Source organism: Tigriopus californicus, chromosome 6 (assembly GCF_007210705.1).
Source record: "Tigriopus californicus strain San Diego chromosome 6, Tcal_SD_v2.1, whole genome shotgun sequence".
NCBI classification, from domain to species: domain Eukaryota; kingdom Metazoa; phylum Arthropoda; class Copepoda; order Harpacticoida; family Harpacticidae; genus Tigriopus; species Tigriopus californicus.
In genome coordinates this window covers 1,052,196-1,067,587 of record NC_081445.1, presented here as the reverse complement: position 1 = coordinate 1,067,587, position 15,392 = coordinate 1,052,196, and the positions used below count along the sequence as shown (strand labels likewise).

The 15,392-nt window shown below is 39.4% G+C and overlaps 1 protein-coding gene across 1 annotated transcript; it reads right to left on the bottom strand.

Moving 5' to 3' along the window:
- Nucleotides 1–1,663: 1,663 nt before the first annotated feature.
- LOC131882229 (alkaline phosphatase-like) lies at nucleotides 1,664–8,756 on the bottom strand. The gene is made up of 9 exons (XM_059229321.1): nucleotides 8,505–8,756; nucleotides 8,214–8,434; nucleotides 7,197–7,389; nucleotides 6,972–7,138; nucleotides 3,574–3,757; nucleotides 3,278–3,501; nucleotides 3,083–3,197; nucleotides 2,674–2,931; nucleotides 1,664–2,095 (listed from the first exon to the last, which is right to left on the bottom strand). Exons 1-9 carry the CDS (start codon nucleotides 8,614–8,616, stop codon nucleotides 1,839–1,841), a joined length of 1,731 nt encoding a protein of 576 aa, XP_059085304.1. The 5' UTR covers nucleotides 8,617–8,756; the 3' UTR covers nucleotides 1,664–1,838.
- Nucleotides 8,757–15,392: the final 6,636 nt, after the last annotated feature.

Here is a 15,392-nt window from a genome sequence, read left to right as displayed (position 1 = left end):
ATGACATCATTATATGTCATCTTTAATGGTGGAGTAAAACCACGAGGCAATCAATTAAAAATCATCTGGAGTATTAGGAGGAAAAGTACTGAAATGAGCGAGAGAGGAAAAAGATTTTTTTTGCAGTATTTTCTGTGACACTCATTTTTTCCGGGGAAAGCAACTATGTAAAAAGTCAAGGATGAAAATAAAACGACGAAAATGTCCAAGAAAAATGGAAATGAGCAAAATGATGTAAAAAGATAGAGAAAAAGAAAAATCAAAAGAAGCATTTGCAGGTTTTGAACAACCCTGGTTGGAAGGCCATCACGTTGCTTTATTACAAGCCCGCATAGTGAGCTGCCATTAAATCTACAGAAGGTGGACAAAGTACATAGATAGAGAGAGACCTCTGCTCGGGCGTTTAAATGCGTACTTTTACTTTTATTGTATCGGATTCCAACGCAGTCACTGACATTCCCTTGATAAAATCAATTTGAAATGACATGACGCGTTAAAACTCTCACCTGTTTTTACTCCCATGTTAAAACTCTTAAAATTTGCTCCTTAAATAATGTAGTCACACCAACCATATTTGAACATATTCCCTATGAACAGCCAACCTCGAGATTGAGTTCAGATTAAAACACTCGTTGGTATTGATTTCAAGCAAGCATGTTCAAAATACTGTGTGCAGAATTTGAAGCTTTGGTCTTGAAGGACCATCGGGTTCTCCGTTTCCTCATTCTATCACAATTCATGACATGAAGGAGAACGCTCCAGAACTTTTTTACCTTCTCTGTTATGTATACGTACAGTCTTGTTCGGGAAAATGTTAATTAGGCTAAATGATTCCAAAGGAAATGGAGTGCACTTTTGAGCGTAACATTCTCTAAAGCTTTTAATAAATATCAAAATATAATGAAATAGTCTGAAGATTTTCAAAGCACTTCAATTTTTGAAAACCACCGTCGGGGATTTCTGCTGATGGGGGAAATCCAAGGGAGCTGATTCAAAGCAATGCCTCAACTGGCTTTATGGAAATGACGATGCTCTCCCAAGAGCTCTAGGTCAACCGAGCCGGTCCCTAAATTTAGAATCTCATTTTTGGAATCACGTTATATACTAAATGCTCTCAAAGTCAATCTCCCTTACAAACCCACGGCCCGGAGTTGCTTGGAAAAAAAATTAGTTCATCTCAGATTGTATGTTCTTTATTGCAAACAAATGCCTTGAAAACAATGTTTTCGCCATCCCTGTATAGGAACCGAAAAAAAAACATTTTTTTAAAATATTTTTGAGCAGCAGAGCAACTAAATGGTAACAAGTAAAATTCAAGTGTTTCGGTCAGTTCATGAATCATTAAGCTAAAAAATATCATTTTGATTTTGTTCATAATAATGCAGTAAGCATGTGGCTAAACACATTTGAATGAATGTTCAGTCTTTTTTCGCCAGCGTTTATCAACATGTTTATCTTCTAATATATTTTTAAGCGTGATAAAGTTTTTTTTCTGAGATAAGGTGCATACCTAGTGGCTTGTCAAATAATACTTTCTTACTACTTACTTGGACAGCTCAGTTGACCAATGACGATTTTGCAAAAAAATACAACTGCCATTAACAAAGCAAGACCGTCTAAATGGCTAAAAGGCAAAGTATTGCTTTAGGTCATAAGGAATCACTTTTTAGAGGAAAAGAGGTAATATTTGGTATCATTTTGAGAAAACAAAAACTAATATTTTGCACAATGCCATCAAGTATTTTCTCGATCCCTGTCATCTTTCAAAGGACAAGCCAAGGGAGGTCATTTGTCTTGATTCATGAGTTGGTTGAATATAACGATATATTTGTGGTATTCTAAACAAGCACTGAGAGGGCGCACGTGCCCACGATCAAGGTTCCCAATGACAAAGTCCAATGAGATCGAATGGGGTGGCCTTGGGCACTGGATTTCTCGTTCGGACTCACATAACCATCGGCTTGGATCTCTTGAGGGGACAGCGACGCTCGTCGGTCACACTTATCCGCATAATCTCCCACACACGAAGCGTACGCCATGGCATGGGCAATGAAATTCTGCTCGTGAACACCCGACAACAGATGGGCCATGGGTCCTGCAAATGGAACAACAGGGGCCAATGATCAGGAACTTGGGTGACCTGACTAGCAATCGAAAAAGAAGTCGACATTCAAGAGCTGTAAACCTCCAATTGGTGCACAACCACAGCCAAGTTAATTCTGGCATCTTTGGTGCAAATGTGAATCCCTGGTAGTGCTGACACATTCTGATTAGAAGCACACCATGAAAGAAGGCTTTCTTCTGACCATTTTGGTGAATATTTTGGTGTTCATGCCTTTCTACGAAGGGGCTTGAGAAAATATCTTTCGTCCAAATGGGGGAAAAACTCTTGGAAAACATTACAGAGACTTGGACTTGTAATCCAGAGATGTTGAATTTACCCTTCACTGTGTATTTTTGCGCCAAGTTAGATCACCATAACTAAGACAGTGCACTCTGACGCTCCAAAATTGTCGTACAACCAAAGGACCGTTTGTAAAAAATGACTTTGAGTGGGGAGAATTGATGGATGTATGACATAGAACACCTCCGAGCTCTCTAGGTGCAGATCCAAGATCCCCAAAACTACACGAGCACTCTTGTCACAAGCCAAGTCGGCCATAGCTCGGTTACCTTGGGCGTAGATCCCGACGTCCTCTCCGCCGTGACTCTCATCGCCCCCGGGACCGGGCATCATGGCGGGCTGGAGGTAATCCACGTTCTCCACGTCCATAGTGGTCAAGTCCTTCCAAGGCACAATCTGATCACCCGTAAAGTGGTTGTGGAATCCGTCCCCATTGGCATACGAGATGGTCGAGTAGGCGCGGCGGGTGCCGTCCGCGTATTCCGAGTACTGCTGGTTCTTCTCGTCCTTGGGCTCATAGACATACCCTACATGGAGAGAAGATTGACACCATTGAGGACACCCGCGAGCATATTTCTCATTTCCAGATTGTTAGTCATCTCCTTTGGAAGTGAACGGACTATTCAAGTGATATCGCGAGTTTACATTACAAAAGGCTGAGAAACTTGGGCCGCTCACCAAAGATGGAATTGCCTCGCTTTGGATAGCCGTTAAAAGTCATGGAGTGGCTGTGATCAGCCGTCACGATGATCAATGTCTCATCCAGATTGATATTTGGATTGCTCAGAATTTCCTGTAAAGAAAACACCCAATGACGTTGAAGCAACCTGACCCTAAAAGACTCCTTATCGCAAACAACAAAACACAAAGTACCGCGACAGTCTTGTCCAATTCGTAAGCCTCGTCCAGGGCTCGAAAGGCGTTGGTTTCGTGATGGGCGTGATCAATGCGACCACTTTCGACCATGAGGAAAAATCCAGTGGGGGACTTGGCCAGTCGATTCACGGCCGCCGTCGCCATTTGAGACAATGAAGGCTGGCCTTTGGGCGATGTGTCACGATCCACTTCGTAGGACATGTGGCTCATGGCAAACAGGCCTGAAAAGCAAAAGTTCATTTTTGCCAGACTCAGAACTCGTGCAAGTCAGATTGTAAAATACGCGCATTTACCCAGAACATAATCTTGGTTGTCTTGTTGGGTCCAATTTTCCAAGTCCATTGTGTTTTCCAAAACGGAGTAGACCTGGTTCTTCTGGCCTTTCATGGCCTTGTATTCATCGATGAGGTTGTTCTTGACTCTGCGGCCTTGATCTTTCTGGGGCACAAAGTTTCGCTTGCCACCGCCAAAGATGACCTGAATTCAGTAAGATGCAAAAAAATCGTTTTTCAAGTGGACCATTTTACCTGAGCATTTGACGGGCAAAAAGTGCCTATCGTTTTTTTAAGAGTAATTAATAATCGCTTTTTTGGTCGCATTTCCATATCACAAATTTAGGACATTTTAGCGCTCTAGGAAGAGCGCCCTCTGCCTTGTCTAAGTGCGGAGACCCAACCTTGAGGAGCTCAGAGCATTTAGCCTCAATTCTGTTCGCGAAAAGTCAAGTAATATGCTCATGAAAGGAAATATTTATTGTCCTTAGAAGTTATCATCAAGTTATCATCATGGAACCAAAAAACTCCAAAAAAAGGATGTGTTGTGGGCCAAATCATACAAGATTTATATTGTATGTACGAGTACAAAGATTTCTAGGAACACAATTGAAAGCCACTAATGGGCAGGAGTATAAAGCAATTTAGCTCTCATCATCAATGCGTCCTATCTTTGGTGTTAAATAAACGATTGTTTCAAAGTTTGATCAACATAACATATTTCATTTAGTCTTTTGAAATAGATGAAGTATTAAGCACTATTTTGCTTGTTAAGGTGCTTTTATTTCTTGAGATAGGATAAGAATATGTCTTTTGAAATCACTTGCTTAAATCATACAACAATGTTTGGGAAGTTAAGAAACCAAATACTAATTTACAACTGAAGGTGCTCTTACCTCTTGAGATAGGATAAAAGGAAAACAACTGAAAATACACCTCATTGTCAAATCATTGAAAAGTTGAAAAATGGCTAAAAAAATGTAAAATGAGAAATTTGGTCCAAACAAATTTTCCCTAGATCTTTTTCCAAGTTTTAATGCTTTTGCTGTTTTTTCAGTTACGGTGCTTAAACATTTAATTGTTCAGCAATATCACCTTGATAAAGCCTTGCATCTTAGCAGTATTCTTTTGCTAATACATTTATTTGTCCCAAACGGAGTAGAGGGCGCTACCGTCACTCATTGAAAAGGACACATCCTCTCTCGTCGTGTCCTATTGGTACTTTTAGGCATGCTTTCTCAGGTTCGTTTGTTTGCTGGCACCAATGTCAAAAATGCAAATTTGGGGCGTAAAACACATTTTTAAGAGAATAAAACTTCTTTCACGGTTTTATGAGGACAGGTCAGCTTCTAGTTGAAGCTAGTTTGAGGTAGAGACTCTAGTTTGAAGCAAAATTTGCATCATTGTCATTGGTAAGCAAGTTCGTTTGCTTTTGCCGGAATTTGCTTAAACGCACGTAAATAACTATTCGGACACAATAGCGCTATGCTTGGCTAGTTCTTGGGGCAGATTGTGCTTGATCATACGCTTTGATTTTCATAATGCGGCCTTGGAATTTAATACATCATATCGGTACAATTGGGAATACAAACTAACTGGAGAACAGCTATCTTAAGTTGCCAAAAGTTGGCAAGATATTCAAAAGTTGAACTCGAGACTAAAGTGGAAATTGATACCAAAGACAGGGGTGCCACAATAAATGAAGAACACCAAGCCCCAAAAGATCCATTTTGGGTAAAAGATAGGTAGGGTCTTCCATTAAAAGTTTTCGACCTGGTGTCAACAATTTCAGAAGCTGTCGCCATCTACCGCTCAAAGGCTGTATTCTTGAAAAGTGGCTCTCTTAAAAAGCCAAATTTAGCCCAATTTCGCCCCAAATTGGTACCATTTTTACTCAGTATGTATGGGCAAGAGTTGGTTAAGCTTAAAAAGTAGTTCTAATTTGTTAATGCATTAGACCTGCTGATTTTTGTCTCACCTTCAAGTGCTTTGAATTGAACATGAAGTCCACAGAACGAGTAAGCTTGGTCAAAAAAGGCTGAACAACAGCATTGCCTTTGTGGAGCTTGCTTGCTTGGACTCTTTGGATTCAAAAGCTGACTCCCCATCTGCATCTTACATGGCGGGGCAATCAATTGGTAAAACGCCCTCTGCAGCCAGATTATCATTGTTGCCCTTCATCATTCCCAAATAGAAAAAGGAAGGTGAATTTCATTTAAGTGGTAAAAATTACAGCTGGGATCACTAGAGGCTTTATAAAATAGGTTTTGAGTTAAATTAAGTTCCCAACTATTTTGGCCACCTCTTGCACAAAAATTTTGAGCACAAAATAACGTAACCCTGACAATTGATAGGAAATGCAACGCATTTTCAACACATTTATATGAGCTTTAGGAGACCAACATGCCCAAGTGAATAGTTTTTGACTCAACATTCTACCCTAAGGAAACTGAAGGATGAGTAAATTCAAAAATACATTGGTATTCTCAAATTTGCAATATTTCAATTTCTAGAGAATCCTTTTTTTGGATCATTTCCTCTCAAGCATAAATGCGCTGGCTGGTATCTCTAAGTAACTGAAGGCGTATTTGAATGTTTTCTACGAATTTTACCGTTAGTTGTGTGGACATGAAAGTCTTAGATTCTCACACAATGATGGTACTAATTTTCCATATCATTCATTCATTTGCGCTTTATTTTAACTTCAGGATGCATAAAATGCGAATCTGAACGTAGAATGAGTAGGTGCAAGCCTATTTTGAAATTCATTTGTCGAGAATTTACAAGCAAGATGACATTTTTCCACGCAAGGAGCAACCCAATGTACACATTTGTGAAAAGTAATAGTCAAGCATTGCTTGTCTTGTAAAGGCACCAAAATGCTTGTATAAGTAAACAAATTGAAACTTGCTTTCTCCCTTTCATTACATATTTGTAGGATTTTGTTAGCTATTTTGAGTCATAAACTATTTTTCCGACCCCAATTGTTCTTACAACATACATGGGGAAGCAAACAAAAAGCCTCCAAAAGGAATAAAAAAATAAAAAGGAGACACATAATGACCCAAATGACCAAACCCAGTGAAAAAAGTAAAAAAAAGGTTAGAAAATAACAAAAGGTGGAAAAATTGGAACATCAGCACAATTCTTTTCATAAACTTGAAAACATATTTTTTTTTACATATTTACTGTTTTCAAGGTCATGTCATATCGCCATGATTTCTTGTTTAGTGTATAAATTGAAAATGTGTTTGGATATTTTTCATTTTTTTTTCTCATCATGTTCTCAGCGAAATGGCGACACTTGCGCGTCTCTTAATTCAGGGTCTCTAATAAAACCCAAGCCCTTGATGTGCCTCCATCTATTGGCACATTTTGACAATATATCGAATATAATTACTAAAGTAATTACTACTCACTTTGGCTTTCTGACCGGCTTCGTTATGAATGAGTTGATGGGCAATATCTTGGCACTGACCTCGAATGTCTTCGCCCAGGTCAGAGTCGGATTCGAAATCACGATTCGTCACGTGAGAATATAACGAGCCAGGTGTGGCATGAGTAATCCGGGTCGTCGTCACAATTCCTATATCAGAGTCCATGTTCGTCAGCGTCAAATACTAACAATCAGTGTCAATTCTCACCTGTTTCTTTTCCTGCTTCTTGAGCCCAATGGAGCATGGACTTCAATTTGCTTCTTTCGTAGACGTCAGAATCGCATTCGTTGTAGGCGGGCCGAGAGTCCACACCCATGAAGCCCATTCGCGTCTTCACGCCCGTGAATAGAGCCGTGGCCGTGCCCGCACTGTCAGGGACTTGACGGTTTGTATTGTACGTCTGAAGAAAGAACGGACGTGCCCAGTATTAAAATTTCAGTTTCTTAATAGTACGGTTCTTAATTTATTGAATTTTTGTGGGTGCTCCCGCATAATCGAGCATTTGTTTAATCTGGGAGGCCCAGATCATCCTTTTTTACGCTCATGATTCATGGGTGATCGGGGTTATTTTCTTGGTTTTTAGTTGTCAAATGTTGGCGAATATTGTCTGGATAATTTCTTGTAAGAGGAAAGAGATGTTTTAGTGAAATGTTATGAACAAGACTGTGTTCTTTATATTATTATTGTTAGTAATGATTAACCAATTCAAAGTAATTGATAATCAGCGTATTATCACTATTATTTTTTTCATTTGCGGTTTTAGATTTTTATGGCGTTTAAGGACCACCAAAAATAATACAGAGGAAGTTGTAGACCTTTCCGACTTTCTGTGAAAGATCCCACCAAATCTGGACTCAATTGCATTATTTACGGTATGTTCATCATTTGCTATCTTAACAATCGAGTCATGAACCAGACTTACAATGACTTCTACAATTTTCAACCTATCGACGACGAGCTTCAAAAGCAACGGATAATGATGAATAAAATTTGTGACCGACTGCAAAGGTTTAAAATCCTTCAGAGAGTTTAGCCTCGCTTGCACTAAAAAAAAATAACTGTCCAAAGCACCACGGTACTACGCATAATGATTGTCAAGACACGTGCAAGGGAATTCATGCCTTCGTCCAGTATTGTATCCTCAACTTAACGAAGCCAAAAACTCTTCATCCACCATAAAGGCACCGACTAGGCAATTTGTGGTAATCAATTCTTTGAACTTACCTTGGAGAGTCCAGAGACTGGAAACCGTTCCCAAGCGAGTTGTTCCTCTTCACCGGAGTTGCCATTCTTCTGCCCTTTGTAGATCCTGGACACAGACACCGTGTTAATGCCCATGCCATCCCCCACGAGGATGATGACATTCTTGGCCAAATTGTAGTTGGGCTTCACCTTCAGCATCCGCTCGATCTCCAGGTTGCCACTGGCTCTCCAAAAGGTCTGGTCTGAACCCGATGCGAATATGCGAACAATCGGATTGCAGATGCCCAATTGTTTGTATCTCAATGCCCTTACCTTCTTGTTCCCAGAAGTTGTCGCTCTTCTGAGGTTGCGGGATCCCATCTGCCAACACTATAAAAAAGGTCACAATGCCACATTGCAAGAAGACAAACATGTTGCCTCGCATGTGTCTTTTTTGTATTTGATGCTATCCGTCAAATCTCCGTCGTACATATAACAGTGAGGATCAAGGCAAAAAGGTGCAGTTTGACCCAATCGCACGCACATCCACCGAGCGACACAGGGAAACAGAGACAGAGAGAGAAAGAGAGACAGAGAGAGAGAGTGAACAATCCGAATGCCGCATCTTTTTTTTTTGTTATGTGGATATGAAGGCACAGAACGGTGGCAACACCAAAATCGAGAGCAACGCTCGCCCGGGGAATCGTTGAGCGCCGACAACTATTTTATGGTATGCCCTTTGGATGGGCGATTCTGGGCGTCCATGGTGCATCTCGGAATGTAAATATAATGGTCAGTTTAAGCTGGATTTGACAAAACTTCAATCGACAGTTGGGAATGTTTAATTCCTACTGTTAGACCCTCGAGCAGCCCTCCAGCACATTTCTTGCCAGCAACAGGTTCTTGGCGTGCGAAGTCGATCTCTTGGCCGTCCTGGGGGGGTGGGGGTGGGGGGGGGGCTGATTTGGTGATTTACACTCTCTAAACCATTTTGGGTGTTTCTGGGTGTCGTGTCTGTCTAGCCAAGAGCTGCAGTTGAAAATTGCCCAATAAGGTAAAATAGAAACATATTAGACGAGCGCATTCACACAGGCATGAACAACTGGAATATGGACGGGGACGCTTGGTTTGGGAATTAGCTTTTCGCGATTGAGTTAACGCATTATGTTCTTCTTCAAATGAGAATGATCCCAGGCTACAACAATTACTCATTTCAATTTTCAGCTTGATCGAGCGACTGGATCAAAAGCTATGCCGTCTCAAAAGGCACTACAAAGCTCTTCAATGAATGAACGAACTCTCGTGGTAATTGATTACCATAAGAGGGCTAAGTCATTCATTCTGTGCTCTGCTATGTACTGCGCTTTGAGAGGGCATAACGTTTGACCCAGTCGTTTGATTGAGCTGACATTTGAAATACGCCATCGCAGGGATCTGGGGCCAGCCTTATTTGAAGAAGAGTTTAATTCATTGACTCGAATTGGAGTTGCTAATTTTCAACCTTAGCATCCCCGTCCATACTCCAGTGGTTCATGATACAGGTAAGTAGGTAGTGGGGACTGGGCAAGATTGGTACGATTTAGAGATCCAAAGGAGAGACATGACAGCTCATTCGCTCGGTGATGTAATGGAAATGCATTGAACCATTTTCTCTCGATCGACGCGCCAGCGAACGCTCAAAAAGCGAAATTGCACAAACCAAAAGTTGTAACCTCTATTACTGTCGAGTTATTATTTTTTCATCTGATAAGAAGCCCCCAGAGCTTCACAAAGATAATGTGTGGGAAGCAAAAATTTAAAATTGCATAGCACTTGCAAATTTAGGGCCAGGCTCTTCACGGAGAACCAATCGAATGTAAAGCAAAAGTTAACATCAAATTTATTTTTGGTTTGATTTGAGGATTTGGCAATATGAAAACAAACGTCATTTCTCTTATGAAGTCTTTTATAGCCGCGGGTTTGTCACTCTTCTTGGTATTGGGGGGGATTTGTCACCAATCTTACGAATTTCCACGTAACTTGAACAACTTTTGAGACGATAAAACCTCTTAAGGCATGGATTTGTCTCTGAATTTCAATACGTGGAAATAGCAAAATGAACTACTAATGTCCAAATCAGGCATTGTCAGAGATAAGTAAGTTAAGGGTGGCATAAAAAAGGCACACCAAAGTTTTTGATTAGCACACAATAAGTAATCGTTCCTCAATCCTAACGCATCGAGATTTACTCTTATTTATCTGCGTAGGCGGAGTAAGATTATTGTAAAATAACTTTCTTCCGAATGTACGCGTATGTGATTGGCGAGCCCGTACGAAAATGAAGTGTTTTTGCTTATTTAGGTTAGGCACGGCTTATGCCATGCTCACACGCCATGCTCTGTCATTCTTTACCTATATACATTTTAGTATTCTCTCTACATGCAGTATGTATATACGATCTCTTGTATCCATGCTCTAAATTCCGTTCAATAGACAGTTGGCAATTGAGTTTCAATCAGAGTACGTCTTCAGTCTGTTTGCCATTTCATATTAAGAGATTTCAATATACAGTACAATAGAATCAAGTCAGGGGTAACGAAATTACTGACAATGAATGAAATGACAGTGATTCCGTTCCTTTCATTTCGAAGCAGGAACTATAATCCCATTACATTTTAAAATAGTGCAAATGTAACGACCCAGAGCTGCAAAAATTACTCGTTACTCGTTTCTTTTTTCTCACTCCAGTGTATCGTTTCTTTCTTGACAGCTGAGGAAACTCGAGGCTTTTAGAACGGTTGACAAAAATTGTCACTCTTATCCTTTTTTTCATGCAAGGCATTCTGAATAAAGACGATCAGGGTTAAAATTTGTGCTTGCCCTTAACAACATTGGACGTGTTTGTGGTTTCAAATCTTGCTATATTTCTACTGCTTTATTGTTTACATTTCCTGAATCAAATTCCGTTGAGCTAAAAAAATTGATTCAGAGATAATCTTTTAAGCAATTGTTTGGCAGAAAATATTCCTTTGGCTTGATTGCGTACGTTGCATCAAATTTTTCAGCTCCCTATACCACATATTTGCATGACTTGAGGCACACGCAGGTTTCTAGCAGGGAAGCCTCTGAAACTTGAGATCTTCGAATACCGGTTTTCCTTCATGATTTTTTGTGTCATTGTTGCAAACCTTCAGCAATCCTTCATAGTCAGTAAAAGAAACATATCTAAGTTTTAGAGGTGAAATGCTGGAATAATATTTACACTAGATCAAGGCAAAATGTCCAATACGAATACCTTGAAATTATCAAACAAGAGCTATATATTAGGAAAGCACTCAAATCATTTAATTTGATGCAATCGATGATTATTATTTTTTTTCAACGTTTCTGAAGACAGTTTCACATAGCAGCGAGAAAAATAAAACCAAAGTCAAGAAATCAGTTTTCTTTGGGTCGATTTTTCAAAAGATCAAAATCGATGTTAGAACGTAACTTGATTTATGATACCTTAACCAATTAAACTAATTAATAGTACTTGGGCGGGTCCTTTGATATTTTGATTTTTCATGCCGGACTCTAGTTTGGTCTAGCAAAAAGACTCGTCTTGCGAAATGATTTTTTGCAGAGTCCGGCCAATGTCTCCAAAATCGAGTGCACTTGGACTCGAGTCCCGACTCCCTCTAGTACTACTATCTAATATGCCTCAAAACACAAGTTTAGAATGTGTATTTGTTTTGACTATTTAGATATGTTCGTATATATAAGGAATTAAGATCAGGGTAAAAATACGCTATTGTAGACAAGGCGAATTCCCGCGCTAAAAGATATATAAGAATCTTGGTTTCTCAAAGCATTAAAATAGTAATACATTTTTGAATATTTATATCAAGCTTTAATATCAATGCTCGTCATTGTAACATGTTGGCTGGAAAACTTCAAATAATCCGCCTGCTTGAGACAAAAAATCACCATTGAATTAACAAAGTGGTAGAGTATTGATTGGGCAAAAAAACCAAAGTACTGGTCATCTATTTTTTAGGGAAAGGAACTGAAGCGAGTAATGCCTTTACACTTTTTGACGAGTAATAGCTGTGCAATGAATTGCTCATCTTGGCCAAAGTTATTGTGACTGAAATGCGTTTCTTTCAACGAAGAACGACTAAAGCGTGATTAGAATACGCAAGAAGATACGCTGAAATGACTACTGAGTTTCTGAAGTGGAGCAATGAAAGTGATGAAAGGGAGAGGACCCAGATTGGAACCCTGTGGAACATTCGACTTGACATCATGTGTGTGTGTGTCACTGATGTATCTCTCGACTTTAACCAATTGCTTCCTACCACAAATGAAACATCTTAACTAATTGAGAACCTTGTTTTGGATCCCAATCTTTTGGAGCCTTTGAACTGAAAGGCCATGATCTACCTTGTCTAAAGGCCTCGGCAAGTCGAGTTAGACTACATCTACTGGCTCGTGACTCTCTAGTTCCTCGATAATAAGTTCTATGTATTCAATCAGTAGAGCAACCGCGCTTAAACACACTCGAAACCCGTTTAGACATGAGGGATGACGTCATGGACATCCATAAATTCTACAAGTTTGAGTTCCTGGAAAATTCTGCTCTGAGTATTATTAGCACTAAATTAAAGGTAAATTTTGGCCTGCATTGAACTATAGTGGTTCAACTGGATTGCAAAGAATTTCAGAGACAAAGACAAAATCATTGTTTTTGACGTTTTGCAATCCCATTTACTGTACAAGCCCCACTGTTCGTTCGTTGTACGGATTGAAATGTCCCCACCAATCTAAAACTAAATCCTTGCCCAAAAATATGACAATGGAGCGAATGTGATTGAGTAATAATACTTCTGCGTACTTCATGATGTGTTATTTTGAAAATGTGACTGTTTCTAAGCCGAAACTATGATACATTCCCAACAAAGCCATAGGGATCATGTGAAAACATATATTCGTCCAATCTGTAGCATGATGATATTTCCTGAAATTGAATGGATCTACTTCGGTCCATAATCGATTTTTCGATTGCAAACCATAAAGGAAACCCCCTAAAAAGTTTACTTTTGTCATTGCAAAAGCCTCATCAAGTTTAGTGAACGGTTGCTCATAGGTACATGATAAATGAATAAAACATAAACTGACTCAGAGATCTGAGCCCAGTTTTTAAAGCTATAGGGTGAATCTAACAGCAAGAAAGGATACGGCTTGCGGTACGTTTAGACACGGACTTCTAGAGATATGGACTGCAAACGGAAGCAAAAATATCCTATCTCCTAAACCGCTCACCTTATTCCAAATAAGCACTTCATACGACCACAAGATCTTGTTGAATAGATGAACTCAGCCAAGTTTGAGCCGACACCTATGTTTAGGGAACTCAGGAGACATGTTCAAAGTTATGTAGTAAACACTTCATAAAATTTGAATTTTCGGCCTGCTCTTGGTCAGCTACATAAGCTTTGGACAACATAACTTTGAAACGAGCCACTTTACAAGTAAATGATATAAAAATGACCTACCGTTAATTGAAGAGATCTACGTTTCTTATTTTATTACTTTAATTCGAAAAGTGGCTCAGAGTGGCTATGACCAAAAGCAGGCCGATTTGCCGGGATGCTCGTTCACAGTCCATATTTCTAAAAGTCCGAGGTTTAGACTACGATGGAAACCGTGCGGCCGTGCTACCCAAATTGACAAGCTCCTGGAGTTTACATATATTTTGCATGCTTACTCAATGTTGGTAGCCAATGCTGCTTGCTGATTTTGTCCTTGGTAAAAATCAAATCAATGATAGTTATTAGTATCGTTCCATTTGGCATTACATCTGACAAACTAGACTATATATAGGGCATGTTAAGTAAAGACATTCAGGAAAAATGTAATGCCGCAACCCTGACATTGAGCATTTTGAGAAAATAAATATTTCAGCCAACCAGGCTGGCTGTAGACTGACTTTGTTATTTAATTCAGTTTCCCGGCTTGTTAAAGCAAAGATTATTCTGATATTGAACCAAGAGTTTAGTGGAGTGACAGAACTGCAAAGAAAATGCCATATTTTTGAGTTTTGTAGCCCAACTCACTCGATAGTTGAAACTTCAGTTGGATTCAAGAGTGAGTTGAAGTGCAGTTTGCCTACAATCTTTGTCTTATTTCTCGCTCCTCAAAATTTTGGACTTGCTGCACTACAGTTTTCTTGGACATCCTTTGCTTCACATGCCTTATTGGCTAATCGATCTGAGACAGGGAATGTACAACCAATTCTTTTAGATTTCTTTACAAATCACACCAGAGAAAATTAAAAGCGAAACTTTCACAATAGATCGTGATTTCTTTACTTTAGTGATCATTGATCGAACAAAAATGAGTTGCAAAGATTAAAAAAGCGAAGGCTTCACCTCACATAAAACCTCCCCTAAAAAAATGAGCAAAAGCCAAACACTTGGAAAATGATAAAGTTCCGGTTAGTTGAAAAAAATGAATTCCTAACTTTCTTGTTTCTCGGTCTCCATCATTGCTCAATATGCGTCCCTCAAATATTCGTAGGGATTATGTAGATGGCGAACCATTAGCGTCTTTTAAAACACATTTGGTCAATCTTTTGACCAAAATTCCTGATAAGCCCTAAATTCAAGGGCCAGGCTGATCTACCAAATTTAATTTTGCGGTTGATCATATATTTTTATATGAATATTAAGCAAAAAAAAATAAGATTTTTTTCAGGTTTTGCCAAATCTCGCATTTTGTCACAAAGTAGATTCGGAAGCCTATTGTTAGTTGTGCCTAATATTATTGAATGCCTGTTAGGAAATTGTCTTCCTTGATGTCAGGCCTGAAAGGAAAAAAAGCTTAGAGAAAAAAATACCGCAAAGATATAACTTTTTTACGAAACATTTGAATATTCTCAAATCGATTAAATAGAGCACAGTACCAACAAAGCATCTTTTGGAAGAGGAACATGTGTGATTTGTCTTTTCAAAAAAATTGTGCTTTAGTGTTTGCTCAACGCCCTATTTTTTTTTGCTTCAATATTCGGACATTTAGGCAAGCGTTGGTACCAGCAAACAAACTTGCCTGCCAATGCCAGTGATGCAAAATTGGCGTTTCAAACTGGTTTTAATGCAGCTGACCTTTCCTCATAAATGCAAAAGAAGGGTCAGCTTCTCAAAAACGTGTTTGAAGCCCCAAACTTGCATCCCTGACTCTGGTACCAGCAAACAAACGAAC